At 37.7% G+C, this 16,950-nt stretch overlaps 2 protein-coding genes across 7 annotated transcripts in view; one reads left to right on the top strand and one right to left on the bottom strand.

The window, feature by feature from the left end:
- The first annotated feature begins 390 nt into the window (after positions 1-390).
- Positions 391-10,317, top strand: tegt (testis enhanced gene transcript (BAX inhibitor 1)). 3 transcript variants are annotated; one of them, XM_008414647.2, is made up of 10 exons: positions 392-501; positions 1,812-1,920; positions 2,017-2,125; positions 4,182-4,302; positions 4,404-4,452; positions 4,561-4,658; positions 4,740-4,819; positions 5,829-5,929; positions 6,072-6,147; positions 9,421-10,317. In XM_008414647.2, exons 2-10 carry the CDS (start codon positions 1,865-1,867, stop codon positions 9,442-9,444), a joined length of 714 nt encoding a protein of 237 aa, XP_008412869.1. In that variant the 5' UTR covers positions 392-501; positions 1,812-1,864; the 3' UTR covers positions 9,445-10,317. The 3 variants fall into 3 exon arrangements, with proteins under 3 accessions (XP_017161474.1, XP_008412868.1, XP_008412869.1); XM_017305985.1 differs by lacking the exon at positions 9,421-10,317 and having other exon boundaries at positions 391-497; positions 6,072-6,281; XM_008414646.2 differs by lacking the exon at positions 9,421-10,317 and having other exon boundaries at positions 391-501; positions 6,072-6,281.
- Positions 10,318-12,557: 2,240 nt separating this feature from the next.
- The window catches only part of nckap5l (NCK-associated protein 5-like), a 47,898-nt gene continuing 43,505 nt past the window's right edge, over positions 12,558-16,950 (bottom strand). For all 4 annotated transcript variants that reach the window (XM_008414653.2, XM_008414654.2, XM_008414655.2 and 1 more), the window contains 5 exons: positions 16,271-16,400; positions 16,017-16,089; positions 14,868-15,146; positions 14,155-14,312; positions 12,558-13,089 (listed from right to left, as the gene is read on the bottom strand). In XM_008414653.2, the coding sequence (XP_008412875.1) occupies positions 12,829-13,089; positions 14,155-14,312; positions 14,868-15,146; positions 16,017-16,089; positions 16,271-16,400 (901 nt within the window). In that variant the 3' untranslated portion in view covers positions 12,558-12,828. The remainder of the gene's footprint in view (positions 13,090-14,154; positions 14,313-14,867; positions 15,147-16,016; positions 16,090-16,270; positions 16,401-16,950) is intronic.

Here is a 16,950-nt window from a genome sequence, read left to right as displayed (position 1 = left end):
TAAGTAAAATGTTAATGTGGTACTTTGACTTTTACTTAAGTACATTTTTGACTGTGTATTTGTACTTTTACTTAAGTAAATTTTTTGAGTACTTTCTCCACCACTGTAAAATACATACTGCTCTTATTTAATTACAACTTCTGGATACAGAGACCCCAATTAAGATTTTTTGTTGTTGTTGTCAGTTTTTCCACAAATAAATTCCAGGTTTTACTTATTACTACCTGTTTCTAAAGAAGTTACAATCAATATGGAATAGTTCACCGATGGTTTGATCAAATCTAATCAGTTTAGTTGCTGAACTGATCAAAGGTGGACCGAGCCGTTTACTGAAGCTACAAATCGAGTGCCGACTTCGGTGTCATGAAGTCTTCTGGGTGTTTCCATGGTGACATCAGCAGACTGACTCGATCTGACTGACACGTACTGGTTTGTTAAGAAACTGTAGCAGCGAGCGATCCAGGAAAGCTCCCGAACATTTCGGAAGGCAGAGCCCAGTAGGTGTGTTGCCCCAATGTATTTTGTTGGATGGGTGTATTTTAATGCTAGCTGTAAAATCGCCACTGGTTATAGCAGCGGCTTCCTGTTGAAAAATACCGAAGACGTCGAGTTGTGTTGACAGATTTAGCAACCGTTAGCTAGGTAGCTAACTAGCGAGCTAGGCTAGGCTACCGACGTTAGTTAACGCTGACTTTACAACAGCTATTAACCACGTAGCGCTTTTTTTTGTCTGTATTTATAAATAAACTTTTGGGCTACCTTTAAATTTGAACGGCAAACCTGAACTCTAGCGTCTGTTTACACAGCTTTTATTTGCTCGGTGTATTTGTATATGTGCTAGTTAGCCGTTGACATTTGATGTTAACCAGTGGTTTAACGTCTTGTTTAAATTACGCAATTATATTTGTTTTAATGGAGTACCAGTCGGTGATTGATTCTAAATGTAGGCTATTTAAAATAATAGTTGTTTTTATTGAGAAAATATCACTGAGTTTGTATTGTATTATATTGGGTGTTAGATTTGAACTGAAAATTGTTTAAATATCTATACCATTTTAATAATTTAAAACATGTTTGAAATGGTTTAAATATCTAGAACAAGAAATAATTATCCGGAAATCTATTTGCACTCAGACTAGTGTAAAAACTAAAAAGGGAAATCCAACTGTTGTTGACATTATCTGTTGAATTTGATATTTATTAACTCCTATTGTAATAGATATATTAGTTATTGTTTGTGTGTTAACACAATTAATTTTTATTTAGAATAAACAATTTTCAGAAAGCCCCATGATCGAATACATATATATAGATTACCTGTTTGAAAGGTTAAAGCATCAAATTAGCTGATTTCTGTCAAATCACACTTTCCCTTAGTGTAATGTTAATATTAATATTTCAGATGACTGATTTAAATGCAGTTATTGTTTGCTGATATATTTAGTTGCAAGTTCACACTTAGCATGCTAAACAGCTTACATTTTTAAAGATCTCAAAAAAGGTTAAAAGCTCTGAGAAGCAGTGAGGAAAACTTTTATTTATTTTAAGTTATATTTTATTACAACACATCATATTACTCAATTTCTCACAAAGCTAAATTATTTGACAGCCCTGTTATTTATATATCTTTGCTAGAAATGATTTATTTTAAAAGGTGCAAACATGTATGTGCAGTAAAATGAATCGTTAGCAAATCCTTATCCTTAACTATCGTTGCATCTGTGCTCTCTTACACAAACCAGTGTTTTATGACCATACAATAAAGATCAAAGGTCAATAAAATGAAGCGGTAATTTAATTTTGTTTCACAGGAGGCATTGTTGGATCAAAACGCTCTTTAAGATCCTGAATACCCGATACCATCATGAACGTGTTTGACCGCAACATCAATATTGACGCCATCTTCAGGTTCTCCCAAATGTACGTAGGCTTGCTTTCGATTCAGTGTGTGACGCTCAGACGCTTTAACTCGTGTCGCCATCTCTCATGCGTCTTTTGCTGGAATCTTCTCCGCAGATCTCACTCCACCCAGGTGCACCTGAAGAATGTGTACTCCAGCTTGGCTGTCTGTATGTTTGTGGCCGCAGCCGGCTCATATGTTCACGTGGTCACCCGCCTTTTGCAGGTAGGTCAGAATGAAGTGCAACAGGAGTAGGTTGAGCTTTTAAATGGTGAAGTTCAGCAGAAGCAGACAAACTTGAGCTAATTCTGTTGAAATAAAACTTTTCAAAGATTACGAACCAACCGCCACGTCTCTGCCATGGTCTTATGACCAATTACAGTTCATTTGCTTTAAAAAAAACCAACCAACCAACCCAAAACAACAACAACTTCACTCCTTAAAACGACACTGGCAGGGGTGGAATAAGTCAGATTTGAATGAAATACGACTGTGATGAGATGCAGCATTGACAAAATGTTGGTCCTTTGTGATTCAGCAGAAGTTTGGTCTTTCAAAAAAGTGATTTAAAGAGTTTAAAACAAGGTGCTTAGAGAGACGTTTATGGGCAGCCAAGGTTCACTGAGATATGTGTGTGGAGAGGCTGGTCTGGACTGATAAGGCAGCTGTACATTTTTCTACGTTCACACAGCTGATCTGGATGTTTGATTAAATTTTTTATTTAGTTTTATAAAATCCTGTTTATTTTTGCGTGGTTCTTCATTCTACTAGTTAAATGTGACCGCAATCAGATTTCTGTGTTAACGGGTTACGACCCCAAAAAGAGCAGCGGCAAACTTGTTACAGAAATAAAATTGAAATACTCAAACATTTACCCTAAATACTGATTAAATCAAGTTCATTGTTTACGTCCAGATTCTTCTGGTGTAGAATCACGACACATAATGTCATGATGTAAATGTTCAATAACATGCAGCATACCGTTCAAACTCTGATATGGGTTGCACATGGAAACAATAAGTAATTAATTAATCGCATGATAAAGTAAAGAGTTTGATCATTTCCATTCTGATGTACAGGTCAAACTTTTATTATTATGCCATTATCAACATATTACTTGAAATTGGCCTCAAAACAACAATATTTTAGCTAATCCTAATAATTACTTTTACAATTTATAGTCCAGAAAAATGTATCATGTCAGGTGCTTGGGGAGCCTGCTGTCTGAAGGTAGACTTAGATTGGTATAAAACGTGACGGTACCGGTTCACAGAACCTTCCCCTGCCAGCTGACGGATCAGCGCCAGAATAAAACACTCAGAGGTCTAATGAAGTCTGTCCCGGCAGCGAAAGACCAGTTTGGGTGTGGATGTTTTACATTCTGTCGCTACGCGGCTTCTTTCCTTTCTTTGTTCCATTTGATGATTTTAACCTTTTAGAGAAAGTGAAAGCAAACGGAAGAGGCCGCATGTTCTGTTCATCAGCTCTTTCATGAGGCTGGTGGCTCTTCTCTTATATTTAATACGTCTTGTTAAAACATGTAAAGATGAATCTTATCTTGTCCAAATTCTTATATCGGATTTAACTTCCATTTCTTTGTGATCTAATCACATAAACTACCCCAGCATGGTTCCAGGCAGCCATCTGCGCAGCCATGCTTTGTGTGGACATTTGTTGAATGTTGTTTTGTGTTCTGGTTGCAAACTGTGCTGGAGATGCTGCATAATATTTTATTGTTCTGCCATCTATCTCTACTTCCTTTTACCTGATGAACCTTTTACCTGGATTATTTTTCTGTTAACTTGTCATCAAGTTGTCAGGTTTATTGTTGTTAATGGTTTGCTTGAGGCTTTCTGTGTCCAGCTGTCTTATGAACTTTTTTGCTACATTGTTAAACGATTCAGCACAAATGAAAAACTGAGACACAACTTCCTTCTAACCTTCACAATAAGAGCGTTTTGCATGCGCTAAACTTCAAATGTTGCTTTAAAGCTCATTCAAAGCCTTTGAGGTGTACATGTTTTAAAAAATTCTCTTAATATCTCTAAACAGGAAGTTAGTGAATATATGACCTCATACTACATCATTTCATTTCAGTTTCTTCCAGAACACAAACAGTCTTCAAATTTCTATCCTAAAACTCTTTAATAACAATGCAAGCACAGTTTAAAGTTAAAACAGTTTTCAGAGTTGATAAAAGGAACTCAAACACCCATAAAATAAACGTTTGCAACCAAACGCCGTGGCTGTGAGATGACTTTGCTGTGTGCCGTCCCTCCAGGGCGGCGTGTTGTCTGTGATCGGCTCGTTGGCCATGATGTTCTGGCTCGCCATGACACCCCACAACCCTGAGACAGAGAAGAAGAGACTGGGAATCCTTGCTGGATTTGCCTTCCTCACAGGTAAACTGATTTATTTCCAGTCTAAATTTGTACGTTTGGAAGTTGGTCTGTAATCATGCGAAGGTTCATGGCGGTGTTTACGCTCCTCTCTCCCTCTCCAGGCGTCGGCCTTGGCCCCACTCTGGACTTTGTCATCGCGGTCAACCCGAGGTACGTGACAGATTAATGTGTGTTTATTATCTAAACACGCTTTAGCCGTTAGCCTCCAGAGCTTTGGGCAGCTGGATTTACTCCTCGCTCTGGTTGGTTTCCTTCCAGCATCATCATGACGGCCTTCCTGGGAACCTCAGTGATTTTCATCTGCTTCACTCTGAGCGCGCTCTATGCGAAGCGCAGGAGCTACCTGTTCCTGGGAGGTAAGGACCCCTCTGCTGGAAGCCATATTGTTTTGGTTGAATATTATAACCTCACCCTGAATCCACTTCCTGTGCTCTCAGGCACTCTGATGTCCGGCCTCTCCATCCTCTTCCTCATGTCTCTGATGAACATCTTCTTCGGGTCTATGATGTTGTTCAAGGTAAGTCTTGAAACATGCAGACATTTTTCTACCCTAACTTCTTTATTTTCACCCTCTTTGACGGCGGATGTTATTACTGTTCACATTCATGTTTGCATATAAATCCATGTTGAGCATAACTGCTGAATGACTCGTTGTTGAATCTGATAACGTGGAAAACATCCAGACAAAAGAAAACCTTTGTCTTTCTTCCCTTTCAATGACTTTCAGTTATTTTTGGAAGCGTAATCATCAGATAATTACAATTAGAGATGCACCAGCTAGGATTACTAAAACAATTTCAAATGGGAGTTTAAAAAAAAAAAAAAAGCCAATATTTCTAAATCTGGACCTTTTAAATGTATTTCTTAAATTGGATTTACAAAATTGACATTTTGCACCTTTTTGTATTTCTGTGTGTTTCAACTGCTTCTAAAAACAGCCAGAGCGTTTAAAAACAAAAAACAACATCCAGTCGAATCTTTGGCAGCAAGTTAATGATTTTTGGTGTCTGGAAAGCAGCAGCAGCTTATTTGAAGTTAAAGTGACAGGAGCCCCTAAACGGCTCCTTCTGACTAAAATCTCTATATCTGACAATGATTTGGTGGAAAAAAATGTAAAGAATGTATTTTGTAGCCCATAGATGTATCCTAATCTTTTAAAAGAAGCAAAGTAGGTCACCTTTAAATAAAAATAAAACACTTTGGTTATTATCTCTGCTGATAAAAACACAGCATTCTGAATCCTGGATGTTTAGACTGCAGACTGTAATTCATTCCACTTTATTTATGGTTTTGTGATTTCACGGTACGTTGCTTCTATCGGTGTCTAATGTATTGATAATTGCTCTGTTAAGTTGAAAATTACAACCACTTTGAGTGCTGTGCACGTATTACCATGTATGTGGTTTAAAATTTATTTCAAAAGTAGGTTTTCCACAGCATTTTCCTTGTTTTATCTATTTATTTTATTGAACCAGGAAGTTAACRGTGTTGTTGTTCATCACATTGTGTATTTCTGTCCCTGCCAGGTGCACATGTACCTCGGTCTGTTGGTCATGTGCGGCTTCGTCCTCTTTGACACTCAGCTCATCATCGAGAAGGCAGAGAACGGAGACAAGGACTACGTGTGGTGAGTTCTTCTATCTGCTGTCGCCACGCCTCACCTGGACCTCCTAATTTGGTTTTCCTAACCAAATAACATGCAAATGCACGTAGAGTCGCCATCGGCTCCCAGGCAGATGGTCCTAACCTCGTCTGTTCTGCTCTTTAAGGCACTGTGTGGACTTGTTCCTGGATTTCATCACAATCTTCAGAAAGCTGATGATCATCTTGGCCATGAACGATAAGGTACAGAAACTCCAGAAACGTTACTCCATCCTGCATTAGTCACGGGTCGGGTCGCAGAGACGTTCCTGCAGCGTGTCGCCAGTGCTCCTCTGGCTCCCCGCGCCTCCAAACTGAAATAAAATTTGCCAACCGATTGTGAATTATCATTGGAGTTGCTCAGCAGACAGGAAGGAAACGCATTTCACATTCAAAATCAAAAATACTTTCTTGATACCAAAGGGAAATGAAATGTTGTAACTCATTTAAGAGTTATTGTTGGCAGGAAGGATCTCCTGTAGCAGTCTGTATGACAGTGAATTTGAAGAAGCCTCTGGCTGAAGACACTCGTGCAGAAGATGGTCAGGGTTGTCCATAATGTCCTTGATTTTTCTTTTTTACATTTTTATCTTTGAAGAATCCATCGCATCATMATCTGACGAGGTTTCTGTCATTTTCTTCWTGTTTTTCATTTAGCCAACACCAAATGGAGCTTTAAACATACTTTCAGTTTTATTTACTGAGGTTTGCCAACTTCTGCTGCCACTGCACARAAAAATGAGCTTGTTTTAATCTAAAGGTAGTCATATTTAAAACAAGTTAAACARCTCGCTCATCTTCAGTTGAAATGATGATATAAATGAGGTATTTCAATTAGAAAAACCTGCAAAATTTCTAAATATTTTCAGTTTGTTAAAAAACAAACARCAAATAAGAGCACTTATTAAGAATCTTAAAAGTTTTTTCCCCTCATGTGGCTGGTTAGGCTTCTTCACAATGTAAAGACCGAGGCAAATGTTTTATATTTGTAGAGAAAGAGAGGAAGTGCAGAGATTTCACAACCTGCCTCTGATGTGTAGAGAAGATGATGGGGCCGCAGATAAACATTAACAGGTATGGCTGCAACGTCCTGAGCTGTTGCTAGGACTTGATGACTCGTTAATATGAGAGGTCAGAGGTCGCTGGGTGGCTCGCCGTGTGCAGAGGCGGTACTCCTGAGTTCGAATCCTGGTCTCAGATCAATGGCTGCGTCTCTTCCCTTCTCTCTTTTCCAGATTTCCTGTCATTTTACTGTTCAATACAGGCCACCAGAGCCTAAAAATGTAATAAAAAAAATTATGTTTAACAGCTGCTGTCTAAACTGAGCAGTTCCACTTTGCATCAATACGACTTAACTTTTTACAGGCTAAATATCACAAGAGTTGTAAATAGTTATGCTCCAATGGGCGCATCCCAAATATAGCATAATCTGATGTCCTTTAAAGTATTATTAGACTAGAAATGATATTTATTGTCCTTCAGTGGGGAAATTCAGGTGTAACAGCAGCAAATGGGCAGGGAATTTAAATCATTTCCTCACAGCTCCAAGTTTCCAAGCCGCCCTCCTCTGTGATTCCCCCACTCAGCTCCTTCAGACTAGCCTGTAGCAATTAGCAAACACCTGGTGGAACCGTGTGTCTGCTGRGCTCATTATGGGAGCTGCATCTCAGAGTAACGGTGACAAAAACATTGTTAAAGCGTTCATAGAGGAGCCTGTYGTGATGACTTCCTGCAGGCGGAGTTTCAGAAAGAGCAGGAGCTTTTAAAGAGGCAGAGGCCCAATTCCAAGGCCTGGACAATACAGAATGTAGATTTAAAACAAAAACAGAATGATATAATGTTGAGTGAGAGTAAATATACAGTGTAAGAAAATGCTGTGCAGTTATTAAAAATCCAGCAGTTTCTCCCTGAAGGAGCTATCAGAAGGGATTTTTGCAGCTGGTTTAAGATGCTCCTCTTTCCTCTCAGCTGCCGGTTTAAATGTAAAGGAGGTAAGAATTACAGTCTGTACAGTGAGGCTTTGGAAACCGTTGTTAGATACACTCTGATCCAAAGAAATATGAAACTGATGGCCAACGATGGGTGATAAAAAATAAAAATGTGATTTTGTCATAAAACAAGACTATTTACAAGAAGTGAAAAAAACTGCAAATGACRGCAGGAATGTAGCAACTTGTTGAATTTCGCGTTGACAGTTTCCAGAAGGACAGAGGTTGAAAACTGAAAAGGCTAAAATGTAGCAACTGCAACTTTCTGTTATCTTCTAAAAGCTCGAGCTTTCTCGGCCTGAAAAATGAATTCTCCCTTTTAAATTCTCTCATTTCTGCTTCCTCCAAATTTTTAAACACCTCACGTCTACTGAAAATGATTAACTTCTAGTTTTCTTCACTCTGTAGCCGCCTCCACGCTGAAGAGTGTTGTCAGAAAGCATGTACCCAKGGTTTTTGTTTTCAGCCAGTTGATCACCGGTCAGGGTGGATTCCTGTCTCCAGCTGCTTTCTTCTTCTCTGGTTACAATCCAGCCTGGTTTATGGGGCCAACAACAATTTTATAAACCACAGAAAACTTTCAGCTGAACTTTAATAAAACTCTCATATTGGACATTTCTCTTTGGTTTCTTTTAAGTACATTTTGATGAGAACTCTTGAAAAAGATTTATAAACRCAGTTTAGTCTTTGGGCTGTAGGCTAATGGAAGAAAAAAAGAAAATTAAGTCATAACAGGTCAAGATGAGTCACAATAATACAAGATGAAAGTCATGTTATGAGAATAAAGTCGTAATAATACGTGAATAGAGTCAGTATTACAAGAGCAGTCATACGATACGTCATACAACAAAAAGTCCTAATATTATGAGAATAGTTGTAATATTACATGAAAAGTTAAATTAGAATAGTCATATTACCAGAATAAATTCATAATAAGAGAATTAAGTCATAGTTATAATAATGAAAATAGTTATAATAATAAATAGTATCGGGAAAAAGTCATGAGAAATCGTAACAATGAGAGAATAAAGTCGGAATAATGAGAATATTTGTRCGACAAACCGTCATGAGAATAAATTCAGAATATTTTCAGAGAAACTTCTGCGTCGGTGTCTTATTACCAGAAGAAAATTGTAATCTTAGGAGAATAATTTAGAAGTTTTATGAAAAAGTAAAAGTGAGGAATGTTGAGCGTCTTGTGAAGTTATACTTTGGCATCAGCAGGACTTTGAAACTGTTGTGAAAATGACACATTTGATTTTGMAGAATGAATCTAATGGATTAAACTTATCAAAACCTTGTGCTCATTATCGCAGCTTCTTTTTTTTTTTTTTAAAGTAATTTTACAACTTCCCTCTGGTGTTGCGTCATTATTCTGCTAATATTAACTGATAATTTTATGACGACTTGTAATTTCATCAACAAAAAATTTGTCTGACCCTCATCTTCTGTAGTTATACTAATGTATTTTTTTTGTTTATTTTTTTAGGAGAAGAAGAAAGAAAAGAAGTAAAACCTGATGGAACCGGTGGTCAAATATTAAAATCAGAAAAGGCACAATTTGCGATGCACTTGGTGCTTTTTTTTTTTTTTTTTTACTTTCTCCTTTTCTCAATCTAACTCTTATGTGGTCTTATGTTTTTGTTTTTTTGATTGACTTATTTTTGAAACTTACAAGGGTTGAATGTAAGTTTGTGGTACCGTGATGGCTGTGGAGAACACAACACTGCAGTGACCAGGCTCGGCCTGTAGAGGGGGGTGTTGCCTAACGCATTCTGAGCAGCGCTTGAAGTTTCTATTACTGTTATTTAGTGCCATAAATTAAGACTATAGACTCACTTTTAAGACTCATGTAAGATTCAGAAGCTGAATACTGTTTAATTTCTGTTTGATTKCTTATTTATAGTTTTCCTCAGTTCACGGTGGTGAAATGTAAGTTTAGTGACCCATGATTTAGAGAAAATAACCTTTTTTAGGCTTTTTTTTCCTTTCTGTTTTTCCCTGTTTTGTGTAAGAAATAACAGAACCTGTCAGAAAAAACTAATCCCATTAAACCCCTCCAGACTGACTAAAAGCCACTGGACAGACTGGTTTGTAAATTTAGACATGCTGGGGAAGGAGACTGTCCCATTTGTCCTTTTTCTCTTTTATTTTCCCCCCAGCTCATTTAACAGCGACAGGTCTTTCATCTGGAACYCGCCTCTTGTAAATTTCCCTAAAATCTGCTGTTGAACCTTTATTCTGCCAAATAACGATGTTAACCAGGCAATTTGGCAGCAGTGCAAAATTATTTTTTTCTTTAAGTGTAAACTGTGAACAATTTTTGTTGATGTATAACAAAAACTAATTTGATACATTTGCTCAATAAATGTGTTGAACAGATTAACACTTCCTGTTTTTCCTGAATTATTTTATCTAAATGTTAAGATTTGYGTGAAACTCTGAACCAGACGAGAAACTGAGTGAGAGGTCAAAGGTTCTTGAGCAAACAGAAAACAAATGTTTGCAGAATGTGAAGTAAATTCAGTTTTCCGGTTGAAAAACTGAACATTTATAACAGAATAAATGTTCTTGTTTGCGGGTTTCCTCACAAACTGGGTTGCGGTCTAGAAAAACCAAACTATCGTTACAAAGTGAACTGGAAATAGTTTGGCGCTGACGGGTTAAAGGTTGTTGGTCGGCGGCCATTACTGCTACAATTACCCACACAAATGATAAATTCAGAATAAGTTTGTTCAAATTCTTCCTCCGCAGAAAAATCTGGATCACAATCAGATGAAATATTCAGCTGTAATCCAATCTGCAAACTACACGAGAATTTAAATTTTAAATATTTAAAACAATTTCATGGAGTTCAAATTTTCCAAGTTGATTCATCTAAAAGAGCAGCATAAACTATAGTCATAAGATAATTAAATGTAGAATATACTATGAAATAAATGAACAAATGTCACATTTTAAATAATGAAACAAATTAAAAAATTTATCCATATAAAAATATGTATTTAAAATATGTAATTACGCATTTTATGGGAACAAACGGATAGATGATGGACAGATGTAAACTGGCACAGAGGATGAAGTCTGGAAACAAATTCTATATTTTTTGTTCTGTATTTGAGAACATTGAAAATAAAGCTAACTATCTGATTGGATGCCTTTCCAGCTTGAATCTGAATCYGGCACTTTGGGGGAAAATAAAAACACTTGAGGCGAACTTAAATCAAAACACTTTTATTTAGAAAGTTGAAAAACGGCAGTAAGGATTTTCTATTTGCTAAGAAACCAACGGCGGAGATGGAGAAACAAAAGATCAGAGCTGAATCTACTCGGCGAAATTGACTGCAGATTTCACGTAAAGATGATTTCAAATAAATAAATAATAAAAAATACATTTTCATCAGATGATGTAGCCTTTTTTATCTCGTCTGTTATTATTGCTGGCATATATTACCTTTAAAATGCATTATGATTCAGAAACAGACAAGTCCCTGGCTGTGGAAACAAATACCAACGTGATCAATAAAATTATTTTTTACATTAAAACATGATGCATGAGAAGCAACCAGAGAACACAGACATGAACATTCTTTGTTTTTGTTTTTTTAATTATTATTTTTCTTATTTTCTAGACGCTCCAAGTTTTGTTTTTAATCTTTTCTCAACACTCTACGGTGAAATGATGTCAAGAAGAAGAACAGTATTTCACGATGAATGCAGAGTTTTCTACCAGAATGAGAACGAAAAAACAAAACGGTTCTGAGCGACTAGCAGGAGTACGGAAGAAGATTAGGGCCGAAAAGTTAAAATTCAGACTTTTCTCAGAATTCAAGGATTCTGAAAAAAGTCAGAATGTTGAGCTTAAAAGTCAGAATCCTAAGACAAAAAAAAACTGAATTCTAGACTTTCACAGAATTCTCTAAAGATAAAGTTCTAGAATTGAAGATTAAAGTTAAAATTCGGAGGAAAAAAAGTCAGAATTCTAGAATTCTGAGAAAAAAATAATTATTTTTTTTCACAGTGGCCCTTATCCTCTTCCGTACAAGAGTGACAACCTCTTGTGCTGATCTTTAGCTTGGCCATGCGGGTTTTTTTTTGTTTTTTTAAGTCTTGTATACATCAGTTCAAGAGAAGTGTCCACAGTTCAGTCTGATTGTGAAAAAGTGAGCAACCTAAATTATTTTGGCTTCACGTGTTTTGGAAATCCTGAGGAGATCGATCCGTCTTTTCCAGTTGCAACAGCTGACAGACGACAGCAAAAGCACGATTTTTTTCTTCTTTAAGGTGAGCAGCATCAGTACGGCGGCGTGTCAAGGCCAGAGTAGAGAGAAAACAAAAAAAGGAGGAGTACATTTCAGCCAAAAACTTTGTTGGACAAAACAGAGAAATTTTTAGATTAATCTCAGAAGATTTCTAGAAAATAATTTGGACATTTGAGAACATTTTCAAGTTTGTTTGTTTTTTTTATTTTGAGATTTTCTAGAAAATTTCTGAGATAAATCTGAAAATTTCTTTTATCCTAGCATTTTTTTAATTTTTATTTTTAAACTCAACATTTAAAATTTGACAAACTTTCAACTTTTGAAAAAAGTTTTTTTTTCTAGCAAATGTTTGACTCTTCAAATTTAAAAATGTTTTAGTTTCCAAGTTTATTCTAGAATATTTCTGAGAACCAATTTTATTTTATTTTTCCTAGAAAATTTTTGACTCTTCAAACTCAGAAGTTCTAAGTTTATTCTAGACAATTTCTGAGATTAATCTCAAAATTTCGGAGTTTTTTTTTTTGGTGGAAATGAACTTGTCCTTTTATCTTCTCCATCTACGATGGCCCCAATACGCCGTTGTATCATCAGAGTGAACAGATGGGGCCTCTGCCCCCCGCCGGCCCCCTCTGCCATCACCCTTGGCTGCCGCAGGATGACAGACTGTCGTACAGCGAGTCGCTCAGAGACTCGGGCGTTTCCAGGACCTGGGGGCGACTCGGGGAGAGCGCCTCCTCTGGCCGCTCCCTGAGCAGCTCAAGCCCCGCCTCCCGGCTCATCTCGGGGACGCTGGGCGCGCGCGTCTTCCCCCTCCGGCTCAACCCGGACTGGGCCGGGACGGGCAGGCTGCCCGGGTCCACCACTCGACTGGAGGACGGGCCGCCGGCTTTCACGTTCTGAAAGTAAACACTTTATGGTCAGCTTGTGTAACRGCATCAGGTGCAGAAGACAAAAGTGGATTGCAGCTGTGAATTTTTAATATTGAAGTTATTAATATTTCAGAAGGGAAGAATGTGGTTCTGTGTTTTAGCGTTACATAGATTATTCACACAGCGGCAAAACGCGACACAAAGCTGCTGTTTTCTGTTTAAGACTTAATCAAATTAATATTAATACTTCCGTTAGAGGCTGTAGAATAATTGTTGTGAGGTGTTAGAACTGTGTTTTACTCTTTAAATACAATAAATGCATAAAAATAATTTGCTAAACAAATACAATAATAAAGTTTGATTATAAGTTTGTCTTGATATGTTTTAGGATTTATACAGGAAAGATTCTGCTGCTTTGATTTTGATTAAACTTTATGTATAATAAAGTGAAAGTGTAATAAACCTTTTTGCTCTATATTTTGTGTTGTTGCCATTGACAGTAATTTAAATATTATCTATTTCTGTACTTGTTTGTTCTTGTATTTTTGACTTGTGTAGGGAAAATAAATAAAGATATGAAAAATATTGAAATAAAACATTATTAGTTTCAGTGGCAGATTTTTTCCACTCATAATTCAATCTTTCCATATTATAAATTAAATGTCTCTCAGTTTAACTACTACTTTTCCATCAACAGCTGCGCTACCATCAGCTGTATCAAAAKTAGCACAATTAAATGGAAACATATTTTTTATCACCAACATTAGTGGAACATCAATAAAGTTTTGTGCTCATTTGTGATGGAAAAGCAGCTAAAATGAAAGAATCATTKACTTAAAACAAACTCCTGAAAAGTTACTTATCAGTTAGTTTCTCTTAYTTCTAGTCTGCTAAGATATTTGGACTAGAAACGATCAAAAGTAGAAATGGTAAGATTTTGTGTTTTTGCAGTGCAATGTGGAGATTTTGATTTTAATAAGAAAAACAGACTTAAAATAAAAGCCTTTCCATGATGCTCTGATTTATTGAGAYACACTTGTAAGTTTTGCAGATTTATTTAAACYTTYTTTTGTTCCATGAAGCATAGCTCACCCCTCTGAACGGGGATCCAAACGTTACTGCGTCTTCCTCTTCCTCCTCTTCCTCCACGGCCAGGTAAACCTCTGCAGGTCCGGCTGGAGTCTTCAGATTGGGGAACGTCCAGGTCTTGGAGCGAGGAGAGAACACGTTTGCTCCGTGTGCCTCTTTATCTGCAGATGGAAAATGAGACGAATGAAAACMTTAAAAACTTCTGATGTGGTCAGAGTCCAAACGTTTTGCACCAAGAGCCAAAATCCTACAGGTTGAAAGTCTTCAGGAGGGAAAACATCACTTTTTTCCCCTTCAATCAAAAACACAAAACTAATGTTATTGTGAATTATTTCTCTTTTACCTGCACAAAAACAGATTAATCAAGTAAAAGTTTTGATAAAACCGATATTACACTGCAAAAACACTAAATCTTACCAAGTATTTTTAGTCCAGTTTCTAGTGCAAATATCTTASTGCACTTGAAATGTGACAAAACTAACTTACAAATAACTTTTCATAAGCTTGTTTTAAGTCAATATTTCCTTAATATTCATAAAACWGTGTTAGTTTCACTGGCAGATTATTTTACTTAGAAAGTGGGGAAAATAAATGAAATAATAATATAAACTTTTCATGGAGATCTCATCTTAAAACATTCTTGACCTGCAGTCAGGGGCCACACAAAATTATTCCGAGGCCCACAAATAGCCCCCGAACCACACTTTGAACATCACCTTCACGTACGACTCCGGCGGAGCTCCTCCCCTCCAGCATGGAGCAGTACTGGATGGTGGGAATCAGCTGCTTGTGCGACGTGAAGCATTCCTCCTGCGACGTCAGCTCCCGGTCCAGGGTTCGGGCCCGCCGCCCGGATCGACCCGGGGACCCGGCGGAGTGATGCTCGGCCCCCGCCCGCCCCTTGGACGGGCCCCGACCCGCGGCTCCGCTGCTGCAGTCGGGAAGAGGGAACGTACCGATGCCGCTGTCCAGGGTGTAGGTGGAAGCACCGGAACCTGAGGAGCAGAGAGGAATGCTTCAGGATCACACGTCAGCACTAGAAAGTGTTGAAATTCCCCTCTTGGATCTGCAAACCAACCATTAATTTAGAAGTATTATGCAAAATTCAAATTTTTTTTTACATTTTTATACTTTTACTTGGGATTCTACAGCTTCTAAAAAAACTCAAGATATTAAAATTAAGCAGTAAATTTATTTATTTTTGGTGTCTGGAAAATGAGTCGTTTCTAAAACCTCCTGAATATCAGCAGGCACTGACCCTTCACCCCAGCTAAAGCCAGCCTGTTGCCTAGCAACCCAACCTGAGCTCCAGCCCATTTGGTCAGCCGGTTTTAAACCAGACAGTGAAGTCAGACCTCAATAGAAGCTTTTCTCTCATTAAAACAACTTTTTCCCTGTATTTTAAGACGTTTTTTGGCTGAGATGGTCTCTTCATTCTGCTGGTATTGTGACTTTATTGCCCTAATGCTGTCGTGCAACACACAGAAGGAATGATTGAAATAAAAGCCACTTTTTGAAATCCTTTGAGAGTTGTACGACGAGCTTTAATAATGTTTGTTATATTACCAGATTATTAGCAAATTACTAGCAGAAAGCAGATGCGATTTTTTTTCCAGAATTAACATCTTAAAATTGAAAGAAAAAAGCTTTAATGGGGAAAAAAAAGCTTCGCATTCAGGGTCTGACGTGTCCAGTTCGGTTTGTGTGATTCTTTCTTTGAAATAGACACATTGCTTCCACAACCATTTTGAAATCCTGCTGCCGAGAATAATTTGATGCTAATGAGCTAGAAGACGAAGTGAAATCATAACAGACGTCAGAAACATTTGAAAAAACACCTTGAAACTCCTGCAGATGTCTCTTACCTGCAAAGTGCTGAGAGTGAACTGGATCTGCGAGGTTTTCGTCTGATGTGATTTTGCTGATTCTGTCTGATCCCTGCATGAGAAAAACAAGAACCGAGAAGGCAGTGAACGCCTGAGAGACAAACCGCACGAATCTAAGGCCAAATATGGACTTTAAAGCTGAAACAGGTTTTCTTTTTGATAATGTGATCAAAGTTCTGGATGCTTATTTTTACCAAGCGTCAGTCTAAGCTAAAAATGAAGAATAAAAGAACCTTCTCCATGTCGTCATGACTGGTGGTGTGACTGATGACGCCGGTCTGCTGAGTGAACACCGGCTTGGAGGTCTTGCAGTCGAACGAGAGGCGGCGCTGCGGCAGACTGATCACTTCCTTCCCATCCACTCTACATTCATCAACCACARAATGAAGTTAACAGACCTTTTTAGAGGCCACACGTATATTTCTCTGAAACCTGCAGTTAAGATAAAAGGCAGCAAAACACTTTATGGTCTACCTCAGGGATTCGCAGAAGGAGGAAGACCTCAGTAATTATTACAGTTTCCATACATTAGGATCCCGAATAGCGTTGGAGAACTTTATTGTTAATAGATTTTGGTTATTTGCTTTTAATCAGCCGTCAAATTGAAGACGTAGATACTCGTTATTTTAAAGACTGGACCCAGTTTTAAACTCATGTTGGGTCATTATGATGGACCACAGACCGGCATCGTCTCCAGTGTGAATAACTGCAGCCTTCTATGTAAATAACTGCCTAATGCAAATGTGATGGTGGATTAAAATATGATTCACGTGAACCGCTGTGAAATGTCTGCTCTTTRAAACGGCAGGAACCTGATGGAGCTGCATGAAACCTGGGCTAGGAGCCGTACAGAGATGCAACCGGAACCAGACTTTTACATGCACCAAATAAAAASAACATCTTTGTTCTCTTT

The sequence above is a fragment of the Poecilia reticulata genome, linkage group LG7 (assembly GCF_000633615.1).
Source record: "Poecilia reticulata strain Guanapo linkage group LG7, Guppy_female_1.0+MT, whole genome shotgun sequence".
Taxonomy (NCBI): Eukaryota; Metazoa; Chordata; class Actinopteri; order Cyprinodontiformes; family Poeciliidae; genus Poecilia; species Poecilia reticulata.
Note: the sequence above shows the minus strand (reverse complement) of the source record. Positions and strands in the feature narration are given on the sequence as shown.